The sequence below is a fragment of the Pseudopipra pipra genome, chromosome 17 (assembly GCF_036250125.1).
Source record: "Pseudopipra pipra isolate bDixPip1 chromosome 17, bDixPip1.hap1, whole genome shotgun sequence".
In the NCBI taxonomy this organism is placed as follows: Eukaryota; Metazoa; Chordata; class Aves; order Passeriformes; family Pipridae; genus Pseudopipra; species Pseudopipra pipra.
Window position 1 is genome coordinate 11,324,443 of NC_087565.1, and position 22,619 is coordinate 11,347,061.

Genomic DNA, 22,619 nt, shown 5'->3' on the forward strand with positions numbered 1-22,619 from the left:
AAACAGAGTTGGATTGTTTCTGTCATACACCTGCTATGGTTTTATAGGTGGTGCACAGTGTTTCCATTGTTTTTTACTGCATGGAATCATTAAAAATATTTAACTGCCTTCTACTGGGATATTATACACTAAAACTGTGTTTTGTTTTATTTTAAAGAGGACAACTGTGGGAAGGCTGGGAGGGCTAATCTCCCCAACTGCTGCACCTCCATGAGGATACAAACTGGCCAGAACTTGAATCCCTGTACAGACTAAATGAATTGTAACATTAGCCTGAAGGACTGGATAAACTTTGAGGCTGAAATAGGTAGAACGTTTGCACTGGTGAGTGAGTTAAATAGATGCAGTGAAACTGTGGGAAATGCTGTCAGAAATACAGGTCTCTGAACTCCACTATTGTACCTGCTTTTTGCTTTGGATTATACCTCACCTGCTTCACGAGGCATTTTACTTCCAAGAAGACACAAGTAACGCTGAGCCAGGAATTGAGAGCAGAGGAAGCACAGCCCCATCCCAAAGAGCCATTCCAGCGTTTACACACACAGCTGAGGGGAACTCCAAACCATTGTCAGCTCAGCTTTCTCTTCAGTTGTCAGAGAAACACTTCAAAGCCAAGTATAACTCTAAAGCAAGATTTAGAATCTTGGATGCTTTTGCTTCTCCCTGGGGTGAAGGCAGTGGTTGAACAGAACTTTGAGCAGCACTGAGTGTTCTCAACACCACGACATTTCTCCAGTCTCCTCTGAGGATACATTTTAGTTCCATCTGTTTGTCCATCCTACTGCCACCTCTACGAAGATTAGAGAAAATCTTCACTAACAGATTTTTGGAGGGGTTGTGTAAAAATATTGCTCAATATACTGTTTGCAAAGCAATTCCTTCAGGTTGTAAAGAATTTTGTTAATAAAAAGAGTGTAATGCCCACGGCCCGTTTCTCAAAATGTTACTTACTGTGGCTTAGGACAGTCAGAATTCATCCATTTTTAGAAGTACTGAAAAATTTCGGTAAATGTACATCTCAAATTTTAACAAAATCAGATTTGTATGAAGTTTTTTCTTTTTGTGGTAATAGCCTGTTGTGTGTTCAAAACCAAAACTACTCCTTTGAGAAAGCAGCGTTTGCTCAGCAGTGTAACTTCTACTTTTATTTTTTAAAAAAGGCAGCTCCGAGAAGTTCAATACTTGCAGTCAATAAAGAATAATCTAGTTAATAGTTTAGTCTACAAAAAAAGTTGAAGTTCTGAATGACAGTTACTGTTTAAAGGCTTTTAAAGGGAAAAAAACCCCTATCATTTTACTAAAGAAGCACAGTGTACAGAGTTATTTGAGTATTTTCATAAGGACATTATTAAATACGTTGTAGTACAGGCCATTGTAGCACAGGCATTAGTGGTGAGATTTGTATTTATAATCCATGTTACTCTGCTACCTGTTTTAAAGGCACGTGCCCGAGGGTGCTCATGGGGCAGGACTTGACCAACTGTGGCCTTCACTCCTAACAAAGAGGTACTTTCTTTTAAAACAGAAACTTAACTTGCTCTTTTAGAAATGCAGTGTAAAAAAAAAAAAAGAAAAAATACAGCATGGAAATTATTTTGGAACCCTTCCTGGTTTTGCACATAAGGAAAATCAAGTGGAATCATATCCAGGCATGTAGATCTCTGGTACCACACCCCCCTACTCAAAAAATAGACTTGGATTTAGGAACTAAGGAAAAATCAAACAAACAAACAAAGAAAACTCCTCATAAAACAAAAACCTGCTCAAAAAGCAGAAGTGGAGTCTTTGTAAATGTGCTATACAGCAAGACTGGGCTTGAGTATTTGTATTACATGTGGTAAGTCAAATATACTTCCCAAAGTTTTCTTGCAAGCTTTTTTTAATTATGGAAGTAAAATATGATTGTCTGTCTTAATCTAGCCATGGATTTTCTTTGCAACTTGTTACAGCTTTCATGGATTATTAGAAATATCTACTAGATGATGAGATCCTGAATCAATACAAATAAGTAAAAAATGAAACACATTTTTGCTGCTTCCCAGAGAAAAATTTTAGCCATCTGCTAAACTTTACAGAAAGAGGTTAGATGTAAAAAAATTGGCACTTACCTTTTTTTTGTGTGTTCAGCCTTTAGTCCTTGGCCAGCTGAGGTGGAAATCCTGCAGGGCCCAGTGTTCCTGCTCCTGTTGAAAAAAAGTTACCTTGTTCCTTACCCAGACCCCTGAGCTGTGGGGTTGGTGGGGACACAAGAAGCAGCTGCTGTTTTGTGAAAGGTAAGTTGTTGCCAAACTGGGGAAAGCTGCCACCTCTTCACCTCTCAGCTCTTGTACAAACTGCAGTCTGAGTTGACAAAGCCACACATCCCGGGTGCTCTCCATGCTAAATGGGTCCCAGCAGGGAAAGGTCGCAGTTGTTGCTCCCTCAGCTTTTGCAGCCAATTAGGAGAAGATGGAAACCATTCTCTGCACAGTTTTCCTCAGTGGCAGCACCGACTTTTCTCTGACCTTTGCAAGATACAGTCATGAACCTTAAAGTATTAGACAGCTAATCAAGTTCTGATTTTAAATAGAAACCTTTATTTACATTATTATTAACATCCAAACACAAAAGCCAGAAGGGCGGTAATACCTTACAACCAACTCTTTTATAAATCAGTCCCCGTGATTTTTTCTGTTTTGCAAAATAAAGATACAGATATTTCAAGCAATACTTACAATGTAAACTAAACTTAAATGCAGTTCTCAATACTGTATGCCTTCTCCTGAGAATTTTTTTAAATATTGCTCTCAGAATTACATGGTTTCATACTTGCTGTATCATTCTGTCATCTGGTAGCCTGCACATAAATTCTAAAATAAAAGGTGTGCTAATTGGTGCAACATTCAAATAAGTTTTGTCTTGTGACTGAAACGTGGTCTGGATTTTCTAACTTTGAAAGCAGTATTTTAGGCCAAGAAATAAAAAGTATTACATATGAGTTTTATTAATAACCACATGATTTCTGTGATCAAAAGACATGTAGTAAAACAACACATTTATGCAGCAGTGATCAGAGGTGGCTGTACTAGCTAATTGATCTCTCAGTCTTGAATAATGTTATACAGGTTGTTTTTTAAAAACATTCAGAAAAATCTGCTGCCACAGAACCAAAGCAAAACTGATGGCAATAACTAAATGTCAGCAGATTTCAAACTAGATGTCCTATGCAGGATTAGTGCTGCCAGGAAAGATGTCATCATCAATGCTTTTTAAAAATGCCCCCTCCCCCTTAATCAAGTTTAAACTAAAAATCTTTGGATTCAGCAAAAGAAAAAAAAAAAAAGGTACAATCTAAACACAGATGAGAAAATGATGATCCTTAAAACATCAGTCAGGTACCAGTTAAACACAGATGTATAAACAGAACCACTTTACAAAAATTGTAGGGCAGGATGTATAAAGCAGTCCATAGTCCTAAGAGCTCACCTAATGAAAGCAACCAGGATTTGTAGTTTCCATCAATATAATGAACAACTACAAAATATAAAGATTGTTCTGCTCTGATCTGATATAAAAAGCATGGGATTGTTGTCTTTCAGCTTCAGTAGGCAGCACTTAAATAGATATGTTCTAAGAAATGTAAAAAAGGAAAAAAAAAGAGAAAAGTTCCTCAGGCTTTTAAAAGTTTTGCATTAAAAAACACACGTGAATTGGACAGAAGATTTCAAATAAATGCTGTCACCTAATCTGTTTACTCAGTGCTAATGGCAGAGACTGACTGATCTACATTCCCTTTGGAATACAACTGGCTGGATGCTAAGGATGAATGTTTTGAGACTATTTCTATTTAGAGTTATTTCTATTAAAATGGAAGATCACTGAATATTCTGAACAATAAAACCACCTCTTGCTAAGTACCAAGAGCAAGCAATAAACACAGATCAGGGTTGGTTTTTTTGTACTCACTTGGGAGAAATCAGTCTTCCATTACACAGTGAACAACAGAACAGGAGCACCACACATCTTAAACATTTCTGGGTCATCACTTATGGAAGTTTAGAGGTTTGACTTGTTGTAACTTTAAAAACTGCAAAGGGATCTTCATTCCAAGGCCCCAAAATGGAGGGGAAAAAACCCCCACGTTACCAGCAAATAATATGTAACCAGACTTAAATACTGATATCAGAGAAACCTGCTTAGAAAATACATTCCTTCCTATTAGAACAATCCAATGGAGGTGCAGACATTTGGTTAAAGTGTGGCTTAATATCCTTAAAGATTTCTGGATGTCATGTAACAAGGAATATTTTGCAACAGACGAACATTTCCAAAGATAACATTTAGAGCTCATTAAAACTGACCAAGAAAAAGACACAATCCAGATTCATCAGCTGAAAAGGTGACCTATTACAGAAAGACACGACTGTCCTGACAAGCTGGGACATCTCACAATGCAGAGCCTTTGTGTCAAACTGCCTTCTGTAAAAAAAGACGTGTAACAAAAGTGCTCACAGGTGGAGAAAGCATTTTACAACTGGTCTTTTTTATAAAAAGCTATATGTTAAAGATGTAAAAATAAATGAAGTGTTGAAGACCAAAAAGGAGAAATATGTGGGCCAAAGTCACCCAGCTTTAAAGTCATTAAATCTAATTAAAGAAAAATTCTATTTGGACCTCAACTACACTGAGTTTACAGAAATCAATTTTGTTAAATATTTAGCTTCACAAACTCTGCAAAAATGAGTTAGTGACCTACAAAAGTCATATATATAATACATTATCTTAAAGATCATATTTACAAAATTTATTCACAAAAAGACTGCAAAATTCTGATTCTGACTGCAGTGCCTTGCCTTTTCTGAAGTTATTTTCCAAAAAAGATGAAAGATTATTGCTCTAATTTCCATACACAGAACACATTACATTATGCAGTCTTTTCAAATAATTCTTAAGAGATTGTGTTTGAGAAGGAACATGAGTACACCCCTACCTTCATATTAAGTCCTTATCAAAGATATTGCATTAATCCATTATATAGTCTTCTATAAAGTGCACTCAGCTGCACAGCAATATGTAAATATTAGTCACAACTGTGTTTAAATAATTTAAACTGTTTATCCTCTCTTTTTAACCCTTGGCTTCAGTGGACAGGATTTTGGACTAGAATGTGCCAATTCATTTTGCACTGCTACTTTGCTTGGGAAATCCCTGACTCTTGGGGGTAAGAGACTAAAAGCAGCATTTATATTCAGGAGTTAATATAAAAGAGTCAAGGCTAAGACTACATTCTCTGTCAGATACTGTTACTAGAGAAATCAAAAATTCTTACCACTGTGACTTCTCCAGGCACTTTTGTCTGCCTGTGGTTGAAGGGCTTTGGATACAGTGAACAGATCAGGTACACCAGGAGCCTACCCATCCAATCTACTAAAATGTCATTACCAAATTCACAGTTCTAGAGGAAGAGAGCCAAAAATATTAACAAACTTTTTTTGTACTCCACAATATACAGTAATACAGAGACTTCTTCTACTAATTTTTTTTTTTTTTTTTGGGGATAGGTTTTTTTTTTTTGGCTTATTTTTTCCTCTGAATGAAGTAACTTCTGCAAGCCCAGTCTGAGTCATCTTCCTTTCCAACACTAGTGCATCAGTAATACAGCCTTTTCTTGCTTGAAGATGTGGTTCTGGTGTCAGCAGTACTTCTGTTAAAGAAAAGAAGAAATAATCATCAGAGAAAATAAAAAACACCTTTGCTAAAAAAAGAAATAGTCCACATACTGCATTTGGAAGAGGAAACTACTGATAATCAATGTCTGTAAGCAGAAGAGTAGCTTTTCAGTGCTCCACTTCTTTGAAAATAAATATCTAGAAGAGAAATGCTCTCCTAGAATCTCCTTAACACACTTATATTTAGGTATCTTCATGTAGGTTTGGAAAATCTGACATTTCCCCTTCATTTTCCCCTTTATAAAAGGCATCTGTTGTATCAAAGTCCTCCAAACCCTTACTTATCACCCAGAAGTCCTCAGATTATTTTCCTCAGGTACCTTGGACAAAATTTCATGAGGTACATTTTACTTGGATAGATTTAGCTTATGTCATTATTATGTTGCTCATCCCTTGGTATTTTGTGGAAAGAGCGCAGCAATATTTTGTAATTCATCTTTCTTTTCAGGGCCTATTATTAGCACGTTTTCCCCCTAAATGAGGGGCCTGTATTTCCCATAGTTTCTGGCTAGGCATACACAAGCTATTCTAAGGTAACAGCAGCAGCAGCTGCCAGAAGGATTCCACACTATCAGGATTCTTGACTCAGAAGAGCTATTACATATAATTTTCAGCATCTGCTGAAGATGGTTTTCACAATGTCCAGGGGTGGCTTTCTGGGGTTTCTCCAGGTTCAGAAGTATTTCATCATCTTTGTGCAGTCTAAGCCTTGATCCTACCTATGATATTTAAAAGTCAGCAGCTACTCACAGCATCCAGCTTAGGTGCATTGTGGATTGGATTAAATATCATCAATAATAAGGTGTCTCTTTGCACTTAAAACTGGCAGGTCCCACAGATGTAAATATGAACAGGATAACTGAGAGCAGGACTGTGCCAGAGGAATGGATGGAAGCAGCCCCTACTCAGTGGAAAGAGTCAACATCTTTTTGTCAGTCTGTATGAACAACTCACCTGGTCTGGACCCATGGGCATTCCTGACATAGGCATGGCATTAATACTCATCTGTCCCATGTGGCCACTGCTGCCATTCATGTGCATCATACTGTAGGCTGCTGGATTGCCCTGATGGCTGAACTGCTGCTGGGGGAAAGAGCTGAGGCACAAAAGGACAAATAAAATTACCTTCCGAAAAGTTTACACCTTGATACATTGCCTTCCCTGCACCAGCTGGCAACACGTGAAGGATAAAACTCTTTTCACATTTACTTGTTTCTACCCAATATCTGTTTCGTGTGGAAACAAATTTCCCTCCCAAAAGGAATTTTGAATTTTTAGAAACACAGAGAAGTATCTGTGTGCTGGATGAAACCCTTCTGGAGGCTCCTGTTAGGGCTGTATCATCCACTGTGATACTATTCTGAACTTTAGTATTTCCCCACAAGTTATTTTTTCAATATTTAAAGACTGAGTGTTGCTCCTGGTTACTAAGACTGCAGAGGTCCAATATGAATCAATGCAGCTAAGCATAAAATACACTTAATCACTCTTATTTCTTTAAGCAGAGCAGGACCAAGGAAAATACAGACACCAGAAAGACAGCGATTTTTTCCTCCTCTAAATCCTTTTCCTACTACAAGCTATTTAACGTAGTTTCTACTTTGAACAAAAGGAAAGACACTTTTTGAGAAGCAGGTTGTAACTGGGAAGTTCACCTGTTCCTGGCCATGCTTCCTGATGGCCAGCCCTTCATCTCTGAGGACTGGTACATTGCTGCTGGCTGAGGATGCTGCATCACAGGATTCTGGGAGGGTCCAATTCTTGATGATATCATTGGGTTGGGAGGGCTTGATACTCTGCTAAATGCAGGATCAGGTTGTTGGCTTAAACCTTAAAACAAAGGAGATACAATACACTTCAGTTGTCATCACCTTGTACTTTTAGTTTATCTTCTTGCAGCGATTGGAAAGGGAAATGTCATCCTTTTTTTGTAGCAGTATATTCCATTTTTCAGAATGACTGGTATTTAGGTAGTTTGGGGTTAATAAAAGACAGGGAAAAGAAAACCAGACAGATGAAAAAAAAAAAAAACCAAAACATGTTAGTACTAGTACCATAATTAGGTGGATAGGGGAATTGCTGTGGAGGAACTTGAGCCATTGGAGGGCCTGTCAAAGCACTATCCATGCTTCCTGTGGCAGTCACATTTGGTGGTGGACTGAAGGCCTGAGGTTGCTGTTGCTGCTGCATCATCATTGCCATCCTCTGTTGTCTAAAATGGTGACTTATTAGTTCCCTGTTACGCTGAGCCACCATTTGAGCATTAAGAAAACCTTGCTGCTCTCCCCCAAAGAAAAGAAAAATCATATTAGAAAATGTTTTTACAAATGAAATCACGACAGAGTCAATCAAACCACCTACACTCCTTCTAAGACCCAGCATATCCATTATCAGAACAGGAAGTTAAGAAAACCCCACAGCCAGTACAAAAAAAAGGCATCAAAATATTAATCGAAGGTTTTCATTAAATTGTCATTAGTGCTAAACACATTATAAAGTCGATTAGATATATTCTACATAGGAAAACTATTGGCAAACTGAATTGATAACATGACCTAATGAACAAATCCCTCTGCAATCTCAGGAATAAGGGAGGCAAAAAACCCACTTTTTTTAATTGTGCAGGGGGACAAAAGCAAAGAGGAATGCTGTGGAATCATGAAAGAATGTCAAAATTCCAAACAGTGTAATAATTACTTACCTGTGATCCCACCTGTGGCTGCATAACTGGTCTCATTGCTGAGGTATTTCCACTGACTGGACTTTCCATTTTCATTTCAAGCGTCTGACGGGTCTGATTGATAAACTTGGAAAAAGACATTTTAGCAGAATTAGCCTGAAAATAACAGTATCTCAACAAAGTAATGGCAACTCCTGCAAAAAAAGTTTACTTACAGACTTCTTGAATCCATGAAGTGCAGTGGTTAATTTTTGCCTTGTCCCATGTACCCACAGAACAGCTCAAACACACACAAAAAAGAAAAACCCTCCAAACAGGGCACTACTACTGGGGTTTGGTTTTTTATTTCCCTTGAAATTAGCACTCCTTAAGAATAAAGAGCAGACTATTTATTTGTTCCAAATCATGTACTGGGCAAAAGGATATAACCACTAGCTTTGCTTAAAATAATAAAATTCTGTCTCCTTCCCTCTCCCTGACAAAAGGCCAAAGCCACACAGGCAGAGAGAACACAGATCAAACACCACCATTCCACATCACACACCAGTAGCTCAGTTTTCCAAGTTTTCTTTGTACATTGTATTTGATACCAGGCCTGCATTTCCACATGGGGAATTCACTGCTGAAATCATGCACCAATTTTGTAAGCAGTGCTTTCAAACTACTGTTACCATCTATGTGGCTGTATCTATTCTCTCACCTTTCATCCTAAAGAAAATACCTAAATGAACATGGACCAAGAGATCATCCAGAGCTACATTGTTCAAGAGCACTGTTTAAAGTCACAACACTCTTGTGTGCTGCAGGAACCAATCCAATGTGTAATTGGGGAGGCTGATGGAGAAACACTTGTCCTAATAAAGGTTCTTTCACTCCTACAGCCATCAGGCACTTGGTGAGAAGCACCGGCAAAATGAAAGATCTGTCCTCTCAATCATCTGTTGTCATGTCCATTGTCACACTTGGGAAGCAACACAATTCCATGTGCCACTGATTCCTCTCTGAAACACGAAGGAATTGTGACTGAAGGAGCAAAGAATTACCTGCTGGCCCTGGAGCCTCTGCTGGAGCTGCATGCGGAGCTGCTTGGGGGTGTTGGTGCGAGGCCTCATCACGTTGGCCCTGGGATGCACACTCTGCAGGGGGAAGTTGCTTGGTTGGCCCATCTGATTCATCACTGAATTAAAAGATGGCTGTTGTCCCTGGATGTTACTAAAACCTCCTGGCATTGTTGCCCCTTGCCCTTGATAGGGCTGACCATATAATGAAGGCTTCTGCTCAATCATGACGGAAGATTCCTGACCTTGAAATGAATCTTGTTTGGGTTCCAAAGCTTGTCCCTTCAACAGATACAAAAGTGCTTTCACTAGAAGTATATTCTTTAAGTAGGAATTCCTAAAGAAGCAATAAAACTAACACAGCATATTACAACAACCAGCAGTTTCTTGGGTAGAACACAGCATGGACAGGGACTGTTTTCTTTCCAAACTAATGAAACAGCAAAAGCAATAATTTATAAGTTTTCTTTTAAACCAGCTCTGCTGCACAGTGTGTACACAGGCAGATCAGTGTCGTTGGTCAAGTCCTTCCACACTTTTAAATGCTATTTGTACAAATGATTTTCTGTGTATCAGCAAGTTCTAAATTATTCATCATTTTTTTCCTATTTGCTAGCCATGCAAATTCAAGCTGGAACTGAAGGAGATGGAAGCACACTGTCACTGCCAGTCAAAGATTTCAAAACGTAAGCTCAGCTGACAACAGTTTACTAAAAAAACCCAACACAATTCCCAGCTTATAGAATTATAATGAATTACACCCAAAAACCACCTCTACACACCAAGGCATGATACAATAAACTTCTACACGAGTATGCCATTTATCTTCCTTGTAATGCACAAGAAGTTTAATCCATACTGAGCTTCTCCAATGAAAATCATTACTCAGTGCAGAGGTTTCCAACGGCAGATGTAGGAAAATGAGGATGAGGAAGCGAGGAGAGGGAGTGAGAAGGCCCTCTTCACTTCCTTTTCAAGGAACAAAAGAATATAGGATTTTGGAAAATAAATGGCCCAAATCTCTCTTTACTTACTTGGCTTACAAGATCAGGAATTCCTAATGCTCTGTCGATTTCTTCCAGCCCTGTGACATCTGTGTTACTCAGCAATGTGTGCAGCTGATCCAAAAGTGCCCTTTCATCATTCTGGCCTTCCATATTTGGAGCTGAACATAAGAGGTCATCCAAAGAGTTTCTAACTAGCTGTCTATAAATATAAAAACATTAAAATCATAGAATCATTAAGACTGGAAAAGACCTTCAAGATCACTGAGTCCAAGCTGTGCCCAATCCCCACCTTGTCCCCCAGCCCAGAGCACTGAGTGCCACGTCCAGTCTTTCCTTGGACACCTCCAGGGATGAGACCCCACCACTTCCCAGGGCAGCCCCTTCCAATGCCTGACCACCAGTGAAGAAATTCATTACAACCACTACAACCAAACCCACAGTTTTTATATAACATATTGACCTGGAGATGATTTAAGTACTATAACCACCAGAAGACTGAAGTAAGACTTATCAACTTCAGTCTGAAATTTAGGTTCTAAAATGTCCAGTCACCTTCCAGGTATCCTTGAACACAGGTAAATTCTGTTTTCTCCTGGCTTCTGCCATGTGCCACAGAGATATAATTTCAGATTTTCCCATCTCTTTTCTCCATGCCTCCCAACTCAGGGATTGATTGATTTTATTAACAATGCCTTTTGTGGAGCTGGAGTAAAAGATACCCAGTTTTGTATCAGCAGCAGAAATGGAAACAGATTCTCACTCCCATTTGTTATCCCCACTGTGTATGCTACACAAATTTTTTTCCAGGTCTTAAATTCTTCTGACAAACAATGAACAGCTGTATTTAAAATTTATCTTAAAACCTTTCCCAAATCTACCTGTTCTGTGAGCCCCGGGACGCCTGCTCCACGGACAGCACGTTGTCAGGCCACAATCCAGGCTGGTTGGAAGGTCCAGGCTGTCCATAGGGATTCCCTGCCATGCCAATGTTTATCTCATTTGGCCCTGTGAGGTAAAACATTTGTGGGTTTTTTTTGAAAACTGAAGGTGTCATCTTGCTCTGCTGGCGTTCAGAGAAAGCACTGAGGATGATCATGCAGATTGTCAAGCAGCTTCATGAGCTTTCCATGAGCATGTTTTACAGTGTATACACACATAAACTCACACTCAACATCATTTCAGAAATTAATAGACCACAGGTTTAAATATGACAGACAGTGATCTAAAGCTGCTGCCCTGTCAGAGCATAACTCCTGTTTCTAGTCCTTTAGCCCCTCAAATCAGAATCTTATAGATACAGCACATAGCATGAAAAAAAAATTAGAAACTTCTGGCCAATCACATCTGGGTACCAGCAAATATACATTGTCATATTGACATCAATATCTGGCATTTTAAATTCCAATAAAAAGTGAAAATCAAAAGAAACAGTAAGTACATAACATTTTGCTCTTTACCTCTATCTAGACATACAGAGCTACATAGGAGAGTTTATGTCAACCCATTATTTCCCAATATCTGTACGAATCACCTGGCAATAACAATTTCTAGGAAGTTGAGCTAAGAATTCTGATTCAGTCAGCACTGCACAAATTTCTTCCTGATTTAACCTTATAACCACATGTTGCACTGAAACAGTAAGAGAACTGGTAAGAGCCTTCCATGATAAAAATGGAAAGGAAGAAATGGTATTTTGGCCATTTTGGGGCATACCAGTATTGGCACAGTAGACTGGAAAATTTCAGCTCTAGGGTAAACCTTTGTTAGAGATACAGAACAAAAAAAACACACAGGCTTCAAGGCTCTGTTCACATTTTAGACACGCAGCTTGTTTTCTCTCATGCAAACTTGAATACTTTGAAGAGAAACTGTATTTGTGATGGGGTTTCCTGTGAAATTTGGCTACTCCATGTGAGAAGAATTTGAAATACTTGAGAAAAAAAACTTTAAAAACCACTGACTACCAAGAAGTTAACAGCAAAAAAAAAAAAAGCATCTATGTCGAGTATGACGAATTCAATTAATATCTTCATGTATAGAATCGCAGATGCCATTTAGTTCCTGGAAATTCAGCAGAGAAGCACTGCACTGAAAAAAATACACAGAAATTATCTCCCCAAAATCTGGAGACTCAGAATCCATGTATGAAATAAAGACAACACCAGAAGAAAACAAAACCACCAAAGAGTCATTGAATGTCACAGTCAGGGAACAACAACAGCCTTTACCTTCAAAAGCGTTTTGATGAAAATACAGCGTTCTACCAAAATTGAGAAGATTCTTATGCTGAATGCTAACTAAGAAAGCAGTGAGGCAGCGCTGAGCAGGACAATAAGAAGTGCAGAACTTACTCATGTGGATCATGGGCTGCTGCAGGCCTGGCCTGGAGGCGGGCAGGCTGTGGGAGCGCAGGGGCAGAGCCCCAGAGCCGCCCGCGGGCCGGGGCAGCGCCGCGGGGCTGAACTCGGGGCCGGCCCTCAACAGCCCGGCAGAGCCTGCGGGGTCCAACCTGCTCCCCTTGGAGTTGGGCAAAGCCCAGTCGGGCTGATGCTGGTTCATGGCCACGTTCCTGTTGGCAGCAGTTGCTGTAATGGAGAGCGGGAAATGCAGGGATTTGTCATCTAGGCATGTTTTGGGTTAGGAATTGTTCTTTCAGCAACAAGTGCACCTGCCAATGACAGAGCAATTCACTGAACTCCTAAAAAAGCATCTAAAGCTAATCATACCAAGTTTGAAATCATCAAAAACCTATATGAGTCTATTTAAATGACCTATGACCTATATTTAAAGGTCATAATGACTTAACTTACCATTGCGACCTGTTCCTGGCTTCTATACATCAAAAACATACATTGAAGACTCAAAATAGTAAAAAACAGTTTAACTACTTAATAAAAGTAAAGTTAATGATACCCAGGTAGTAAACAGTTATTTTCTTACGATTTAAGCTAGGATAATAATTAAGAATTATTAATATTTTGATGGTAAAATTAACATTCTTTAAGATTTCTTCTAACGAAAACTCATATTATAATCTTGAAACCTTTTTAGACATAAAAGCTTTTTCCTTTGCAATGAGATCTACTAGTAGAGACAATCAACAAACCCAGATTTGCTCCAAAATTTTCTTGGTTTTCAATCATTCTTGGACTTCCACCCATCAAGTTTTGCTTTTGTAACATGGAGAATGCATTGACATTCCTCACGGAAGAGCTTGAGCCCACAGGGCTGTCTAAAGACATGGCTCTGTTAAAAGGAGGGCGAGCAGTCTGCACAGACTGGGAACTCTTCACACCTGTGAAAGAATTAAAAGATGCATGAAACTGTAATTTTAAATAGAAAGTGCCATTAATGACTTCAATAAATTAGTCTGATCTATTTATGGGCACATATATTTGATCTTAAGCAAGCCAGGAATAGTTATTTTGCTTATGTTCTCACTACAAAAATCACATTTTGAAAAATAGTTAGGATATTTTACAGTAGTTCCCTTTGGCCCTAGACAAAAAAAGAGATAATTTTAATTTAAGTTCCGTAATGAACCATGTTTTTAACACTTTGAAACACACTAGTACTACAGACTCCTTCATATATATATATATATACACACAGGCTTTGGGTAACTCTGACATGAAGACAAACCAATGGTTCTGTTTGGAACAGCTTGAATCCAGAGGTGGTGTGTTCAGAGCACAGTGTGCTACATGGACAATTAACCCACAATTAGAATTTTCACAAAGAATAAGAGGGAAATTAGAAGCTTGCCATCAATTCCATATTATATCTCTAGACATCTACAAGGGATAAAAATTCTCAATTTTAATTTACAACTCGCAAAACATTTTTCCTGATGACTTGTCTCTGAGAAATCTACATTAGACAAACCCAGAATAAACCATAAAACAAGGAACTGAATGTTATTCCTTGTGTACATAGCAGGTGAGTGCTGCCAAGTCAGCTAATAGTGCACAAAATAGCCTGGGAAAGCACAATTAGACATTTTGCATTATGTTTCTCCTTGAAGATACAGGAGATGAAGAAAGTGTTCTCTAAGGACTTGAGGATGTTTACATCAGGTAAGAAGAAAACCCTAACTTTAAAACCAAAGTGATATTAAATTCCTTACCCAATAAGGCATTTCCTTGAAATAATGCTTGCTTTGTTCCAAGGTTATTTCCATTGGCAGACATAGCATTGTTGTAAAACTCTGAACTAGTCAGATCACCTAGAATTGCATCCAAATTATCCAAGTCTCCATTCATCTGAAAATGATGCAGTAAAACACCAAGGTTATTTATTCTTATATGGCCATCAGGTTTTATTCAGCTCCTTGCTAATCCTAAAAGATGTAACTGGGAGACAAATGTTTTAATTCACTGATGTTACCTTGAGCTGGATCTCAATTTCCAGAGAGCTTCAGATACCATTTAGCTACATTTGTTTTTTAGAGTATTTTGGTCAGCTAATTTTGAGAATTAGGAGAAACTGGAGGACCACATAACTAAAATGAAAAGCCCCTCTGAATATAAACATTTCAGTCATGAGAAACTACAAAGATAAAAACACTAATGACAGCCAACAGCATCCAGAATGTGTATTATCAGTGATAAATAACATCTGTCACACACAAAAAGCCTAATTTCATTACTGGCAAACATGACAACACATGGAAATTACCTACAGGTTTTTCTGGTCTTAGAAAAAGAATTCATATATAGTGGATTCACATCTTTACAAAAACAGCTTCTCTGAATACCTTAATTAGATCTCAGGAGCAAGGACTGAAACTACATGTTGGGTACTATTGCACAGTTGTGACTTTTCCAGAAGTGGTATTCAAAACAATGTTATAAGGTGTTCCATTTATAGTCAGCCATTAGCTAATATAAAAACTGTGCATAATTTATTTACATATTTATTATTACTTGGGAAATCCAAAGTTCTAAGATATCAACATGTTTTCAGTAAACTCTGCCATACTGACCAGTACTGCTCACTTTGAAGAGGTTCCAAATCTGACTTAGGACTTAAATACAAAAATATTATACACAGATTATAATTTTAAGAACAGCTGTCCCTAACTGACTTCTTAGTCACACTTGTAGTTTCAGAATAGTTGTTGGATGGTGCTACAGTTTTCTGTATCATGACATTTCTTGGAATTCTGACTCTAGAAACACTGAAACAAATTAACAGGTATATATTTATTTGAATGCTGAATATATGTAAGTATTTGGGATAACATTCCCTCACTTAAGGAGAAAAAAAGAGTGCTAAAACCAATGAATAAACTAAACCAAATCATAGCTATTTTAAGTATTACATATTTTTGTGTACTGTTTATATTTTCAAAATGAAATCACATTTTATCTTTTGCTGTTGTATTGCCAACTAATTACAGCTCCATTTAATAAAATAAGCCATAAAACCAAACATGTGCTATGTGAAATAGCAATGTTAAAGATCTGATTTTGAAGGAATAATTTGTTAATATTACCTTAATCATACCATACCTCAAAGATAACATTAATCCACGACTTCAGTACACCAGATTTGTTTATATATACATATCCTGTACTTTGTGCTTTTTTATTTACAATGAAACCTGAGTGCATTGTTTCATTTGCACACAACTTTATTAGAAATGTTTACACGAGAAGTGTCCCATATTTAGACATTCACTGCAATAATTAAATATCAGTTAGCTCACTGCCATCATTTTACATTATACTGTACCTCCTCTGCTGGCTCCATTTTTATTTTCATCTCTTTTTCTTGACTAGAAGTAGGAACTGTAGAACTAGTGCACTGTCCCATCTTATTATCCACACTTTCTACTTTAGGCTTCAACTCTTTGGAAAGCGGGTCCTTAACATCATCTTTATCTAACAGGTATCTTAGTAAAGCATTGTTTTCCTTCTTCTTTGGGCTCAATTGTTCCTGTTTGACAGTGCCTTCTCCACAGGAGGTTGTGTTACCAGCCTCATGATACGTGTCTTTACCAGTAGCTTCAGCTGTGATCTTGGCCACCTCTGCTGGAGAATTGCCATTCTGCAGCAATTTATGTAAAATCCTGTGCTTCTCTTGCAGGAGCGACCCGTGCACGTTTGAGGAGGAAGACACCCCTCCAGATGTTGATGAGGAAACTCCTGAAGGACTGGTAACACTGGTAGAAGGCTCTTTACAATTTGAGTCTAAAGGTGAGTTTGATGCTGTCGAATGTCCTCTTTCGTCTGAGGAGCACGTGAGCAGCTGAAGGAGTTTTTTATGCCCCTTGCTCTCAGACGGTCCTCTCTGACTTTCAGATGCCTCCAGATTTCCCTCTTTACTCTCTTTTTCACTAAGGAGATCCCTGCTGTTTGACTGGCAGACAGAACTTTCCACTTGGTTTTGTTCACAATACAAAGCAGAAGGGCTTTTGGAGTCCTGGGTACTTGTTTTGCTTTGCGGAGTTACGCTCATGTTTGGGGAATTATCCAGTTTTGGACCCGGTGAAGAAAGTGTTGATAAAAGGGAATTTCCAACACCCTCACTAATGGCTTGCAGAGCACTGAGAGAGCTGCTAGAGAAAGTGCTGTTGCTTGTGTTGCTGGCAGATCCCATTGGTGAGTGCATACCTGTATCACAGGACAGAGATCACACTCATTACGTTACAGTATTGCCCAGATCTACTTTTCCTTTGGATTATGTATGACTGTCACACTGAGTTAATAATTTTAAAATACGTTTTTACCATGAAATCAGGTAAACCACATTTCAGTAACACATACAGAGTCACAAAGAACTGTTAAAAAGAATGAATGATGAGACTCAGTGAGAAAAGACAGCTTAAAAAAGAAGAGCTTATAGCAAAAATAAAATACCTGTAACTGGTGAATACTGGTGTGAACTCATTTTTGGACTCCCTCGATTTCTAGGAGATATCATCAGGTTCTGTTGGTTGGAAGTTAAACCAGGACTACCATGTGGTGGGCTATTTATATTTAACCCATAGCTGTTGTTCTGATAAGCAGAGGATTGCATTCCAGGTCCAGAGCTCACCGGCCCCATATTCCCAGGGCCTCCATATCGAGTGCTGCTGAGCTGACCCACTGCATTGGGATCTCCCATACCATAGTTCCTGTTCTGCACTGGCATGCCTTGACCAGGTGACATGTTCATAAGACCACCAACAGAATTTGTGTTTCCAGCCACAGGTGTTCTGATGTTTTGCCCAACGGAATTAGGATTTGGCCGATATCCATTTTGTTCTCTGTAAATTCAACAACATCCCCAGAAATCCCAAGAAAACAAATTAAAACCTTATTTGGAATCAAGTGCTACAAAGACATTATTAAATAATCTTCCAAATTTTTTTTTCAAAAAGAGCAGTGAGAATTTGAGCTTCCACAAAAGCAGAACTAAGCTGTGCCACTCACTTATTCATTACAGAAATGCTTGGTCCTTCAGGTGATTTGAGTTATAAGTACATACAGTATCACTGCTTCAAAAGGCTTTAATCAACAGTCATTAGTCAGATTTATCAGTTTAAAGATCTTTCTTTTACTCCCTTCCTGAGTCAATGCCTGACACCATTCTACTGTGCACACTAATGACGTCCTGAACCACCTCAGGTACTAATTTTTCAGCATCTGGAGGCACTCTAATGTCAGAGGCAGACAGATTCCCTCCAGAGTGACACTTCAATCATTCCTGTAATCAGCAAGAACAGGTCACAGGAAGTGCTATTTAAGGTACATTTCACTTTGAGTCATGAATGATGCACCTGAAGGTGTTTTGTTGTCTTTTTAATTGGCCTGCAATTAAAAAGAGTAAAACAAAGCATGTGACTGAGGATTTCTGTTTTCAGTGTTCCATCAATATGTTATCCCAAAAGAATAATGGATACATGATACAGGCTACATGTGGGTACTGAGAAAAAAACCCTTCTCTTCTGACTGCCTGCCTTTCTGGCACACAGTTAAGTTGGGACTGTGTCAGGTTCACACATTTATTTGTATGCTGTGCAACTCTGTTTTCCAAGTTACTCCCCCTCTGTTTGAGTTTTAATCAGACACAATATTTTAGCATGCTATTTTTTCTCAAGTATCTTCAAGGTCAGACATATTTTTAAGAACTATGACACTTAAATGATGAACAGACAGCACTGATTTCACCTTTGGAGGAAGTGGGTAGAGACAAAGCCATGGCGGTCGTTGGTGACAGGATTTCGGAACAGTTTACTCTTGGTTTGTGCTGTCACTATGGTCCCATCAGCTAAAGAAAACCGATACAACGGGGTTTCAGCATGACCCTGTGTATAAGCTGTAAAGGGAATATACAAATTTAGCTCGTATTTAAATCCCTAAGAATTATTAATATGCCTTCTAACATATTTTTAACACAATATCCTTCATTTGCGGAAGATTAAAAAAAACCCCTATAACATGAAACTTTAAAAACAAACAAATAAATAAACAGACTAAAAACACCTATTAAGAAAAAGGAAGTATTCCACAATTTCTCCTAAATTAGTAGAGGTAAGATAAAAGCAAACAAGATTATTTTGGTGCTGAAGTATTTTGTGCTCACCAGACACAACTGGCAAAGTTCTCTATTTGTTAACAGACTTTCAAGGCCAGGTTATAGGTTTCCATGGCTCCTGCTTGGGGAAGTATTTCTAAGTTTAAAAGTTTTGTTTCTGTCAAAAAATTGTGGAAAGCACTGCTTTTAACTGGGCTCCAGATTTCTTTTTAATTTAGGATTTATTTAATCAGTTATGTTGAAGTACTTTCAACATGAAAGTACTTATGTTGAGTTTCTCTTTATTTAATATCCCCTCTACTTGAATGCCTTTGTAAATCCTTCAAAAAGACTAGAGTTCAGAATATTTAGAAAACATCATCTTTCTTACTGAAGACTGTGGCTGTACTTCACTTACCTATCAAGGTTATCAAATTAGCATTACAAAATCTGTAACACTGGAACACTGAAAATATTTTAAACCCTTTTGTCTTGAATAAGAAAAAGGCATCAACACAACTGTTATTGCTTTTAGAGAGTGACTGTTTAACAAAAGAAAGGGTGAATTAAAATAAAGTCAAATTAACATTAAGCAAAAAAAAAAAAAAAAAACAGGCAGAATTCAGCATTTTTGTTTTGCTGGAAAAGATGCAGCCCCCAGGGGAAGCAGTACAACCAAACATGGTAAATTGAGTTTTACCTTCGTGGTAGTGGCGTTTGTTTGACCACGACTGCCCGTCGTTGTGGCACAAAAACCTCTGGATACAGCGACGAATTATGTCTTCAAAGCCAGGTCTCATGGAAGATCGTAAGGAGTTTGTGTCAATGTTGACAAGTTTGCCTTAACAGGAAAGAAAATACACAAGTTAAACTCTTTGTGACTTTTGTATAAACGTGGCACCTTTTATAAGGCTCCAAAATCCCCCTTTAAATCACCGAATTCTGAGCCTGCGGAATTTAAATTTATGAATTATCTGTCACAGGAGAATATGATGCTGCTTGCTGGAAAACATCAATATTCAAAGGGATTTATATAACTGAATAAAAGGAAGTTAATCCACACAGGTCAATGCCAGAGCTTTAGAAAACAGTAACCTTAGTCTCTGGTTACAGGCACCCAAGGGATGCACAAAAAGTAAAATTTTCAAAAATACCGACCAACTACACCCACAAATGAACATCATAAACACAAAGTGGCATCCGAAAAAGCCCCAACTAGATTATGTAACCACTTCAATTTAAACCACACAAACCACTTTAAACACTAGCTCATGTACTGTATAAAAATACAGCCATTCTAAAGAACTTCCATTCGTTTCGGTTATGATTTAAAATATTTCTGACGTGCAAAGGAAAGCACAACGGCAACCATTTGAAATGCTGCCAAGTTAAAACATAAGTAATGCTTCTTACCAAGCTACCAAACAACAGCACTGGAAAGAAAATGCACCCCACAGTTTTTATTGCATCCCACTGCCAACAATGGTATATTGCAAAAACCAGTTGGGAATTCTCAAAATGAATTCTGTCATTACAGAGACACAATTTACCTACATACTCCATTTATTTAAAACAAGAGCACACTGACAAAGAAGACCCCTTCATACCTTCATCCTGGGTACACTTCCTACCTGAGAGATCATGTCTTGTAATAAAGCTCTCTGGATTTGTTGAAAACACCCTCTCTGCAGTTGTGATACGACGCGCCACACAAATCATGCAGGACTGCAAATCTGTATTGAAAAAAGAATGGGCTTTTTTCTTCTTTCATTTCTCACCTGTTTTACTCTACTGAAGGATCTAATAGAATAGCTTGTTTGTTGTTAAAATGGTAGTACAGACAGTAAGAATTGAAGTCATTGCATTCTTAAAGATGAACTGCAAAAGCTACAGATTTCATAACACCCCAGACACGGAAGAGCTTTGCACAGAAATTTCTTCTATGCACAGTAATTACACAGAATTTCCTACCTTCCCCCTCTTCCATCATAGCTCTTGGCTGTGACAAAGCAAAGCACTGCATAGTTTCATATCTCTGCCGTCCATCCTGGTGGCTGCCCACATCTTCCAAAAGCTCATGGGAGCTTTTCACCATCATCCGGCAGTTGAATGTGTGACTCTTCTGTCTGGGGGTTTCACTGCTCCAAGCCACTCCATTGACTTCAGAGAACACAGGAAGAATTTAGAGAGATTCTCAGAGAAAACCTCAAATGATTCTTCTTAATTTAGACACCCTGTTCCCAGATTACAGGTATAAAACAGTAGTATTGAGAACTAAGTAAAAAAATACTCTTTCACGTGACACTTTCAGTCACTTGAGGGAGAGCTGAAAAGTCATTTATATATTTTAAAAACAAGCAGTTCCTTCAGCTAACCTTGTGACATGAGGAAACGTGTTCCTGTTTTTTAAGTTACAGGTGAACAAAATGCAAAGGCTAAAGTACAGTGTGAATTTCCAGCACATTTATTCGTGGTGGTATGCTGTTGTAAAAACACAGCAATGTTTATCAAGATTAAGGTATTTTTGCAGTCAAATATTCTTTGCACAAGTGATCTGTTTTGAAAGGTTATCCATCACAAGGTCTTTTTTTCTTCTCTGATTGTTTTCAAATAGCCTACTAATGTACCACAAATCAACTTTTATTACCTGAAGATTTAGGTAAGTTTTTCAGAAAGTCTTTCCGGTCCTCTTCATGCAAGATCCCATAGACACTTGTATTAACCAAATCTTCTTGCTTGTACTGCAGATACTGTGTGACATTTTCTGATACAAACACTATGTTCCCATCTCGATTTACAACAAACAGGAAGCCATCCAATGCCTAAATATTAACATGACAGCACATCATTTAAGACACACTGCCTAATTCTGAACAGAAATTAGTTTAAAAACTACACAGGTGAGAAATGTCAAGTTACAATACATTCATTTATTTTCAAGGCTAGAGCTGAAGTTTTAAATTCTCTGAGGAAAAGTGTGTCTAGTAAGGAATAATTCTAACATTAAAAATTAATCTGTTCATTTGTTATTCCATTCAGCTCTTTCACAGTGATAACCAGCCTTCTTGCTTCATTCTTGATCCGTATGAACAGCAGATCATGAATTCATAACATTACTTCAATAACTAGCAAGCTGGAACAAGCAGAAAGTCAGTAGAAGCAAGTAGTAAGTCATTAATATGAAGACATTTCCACCAGCAAGTGATAACAGAGGAGGGTCTAACCACATATTAAAATACTGTATTTTCTTAACTGAAAGAAAAATTCAATGTCTATGTGGAACAATCAAGTTTCAAAAGTGCTTTTTATTGAATTTGTAAATATGGGATTGGTTTTCTAGGCATAGACAAAGGGTATCTCCTCTGTACCTTTGTTTACAATGATTCTTAGGTTATTTTACTTGATGGCAACATTCATTTAGAATGCTTCATAATTTAGTAACATGAACACCAATGCACACAACAAACCTCCCCAAAACTCCATCCATTTAATGTCTTTCCCCTAAAAAAAGTAAAATACTCTTTGTATTAACAATCCCTATTTAAGCAGTAATTTGCTAATGACTGCTGGAGAAAGCAAAGCACAAGAATATAAGAAAAAGCCAAAGACTATTCTTCTATTTCCTTCTATAGAGAATTCCAGCAAAATTAAGAAAACATTGTAG

The 22,619-nt window shown here is 38.0% G+C and overlaps 2 protein-coding genes across 8 annotated transcripts in view; one reads left to right on the forward strand and one right to left on the reverse strand.

Moving 5' to 3' along the window:
* SULF2 (sulfatase 2) overlaps positions 1-3,350 on the forward strand; it is a 118,521-nt gene extending 115,171 nt beyond the window's left edge. For all 4 annotated transcript variants that reach the window (XR_010434923.1, XM_064674263.1, XM_064674262.1 and 1 more), the window contains one exon: positions 158-3,350. Coding sequence is in view for 3 of the 4 variants with exons in the window: in XM_064674263.1 (XP_064530333.1) it covers positions 158-188 (31 nt within the window). In the remaining variant the exon portion in view is untranslated. The remainder of the gene's footprint in view (positions 1-157) is intronic.
* Positions 3,351-3,919: 569 nt separating this feature from the next.
* Positions 3,920-22,619, reverse strand: part of NCOA3 (nuclear receptor coactivator 3) — a 67,535-nt gene continuing 48,835 nt past the window's right edge. For all 4 annotated transcript variants that reach the window (XM_064674261.1, XM_064674257.1, XM_064674259.1 and 1 more), the window contains exons 7-24: positions 21,603-21,777; positions 20,927-21,115; positions 20,587-20,688; positions 19,656-19,796; positions 18,610-18,757; positions 17,317-17,705; positions 16,190-17,070; positions 14,580-14,715; positions 13,560-13,748; positions 12,805-13,038; positions 11,332-11,458; positions 10,481-10,652; positions 9,432-9,728; positions 8,410-8,514; positions 7,763-7,985; positions 7,364-7,538; positions 6,663-6,804; positions 3,920-5,683 (exon numbers count right to left, since the gene is read on the reverse strand). In XM_064674261.1, coding sequence (XP_064530331.1) covers positions 5,672-5,683; positions 6,663-6,804; positions 7,364-7,538; positions 7,763-7,985; positions 8,410-8,514; positions 9,432-9,728; positions 10,481-10,652; positions 11,332-11,458; positions 12,805-13,038; positions 13,560-13,748; positions 14,580-14,715; positions 16,190-17,070; positions 17,317-17,705; positions 18,610-18,757; positions 19,656-19,796; positions 20,587-20,688; positions 20,927-21,115; positions 21,603-21,777 — 3,837 coding nt within the window. In that variant the 3' untranslated portion in view covers positions 3,920-5,671. The remainder of the gene's footprint in view (positions 5,684-6,662; positions 6,805-7,363; positions 7,539-7,762; positions 7,986-8,409; positions 8,515-9,431; positions 9,729-10,480; positions 10,653-11,331; positions 11,459-12,804; positions 13,039-13,559; positions 13,749-14,579; positions 14,716-16,189; positions 17,071-17,316; positions 17,706-18,609; positions 18,758-19,655; positions 19,797-20,586; positions 20,689-20,926; positions 21,116-21,602; positions 21,778-22,619) is intronic.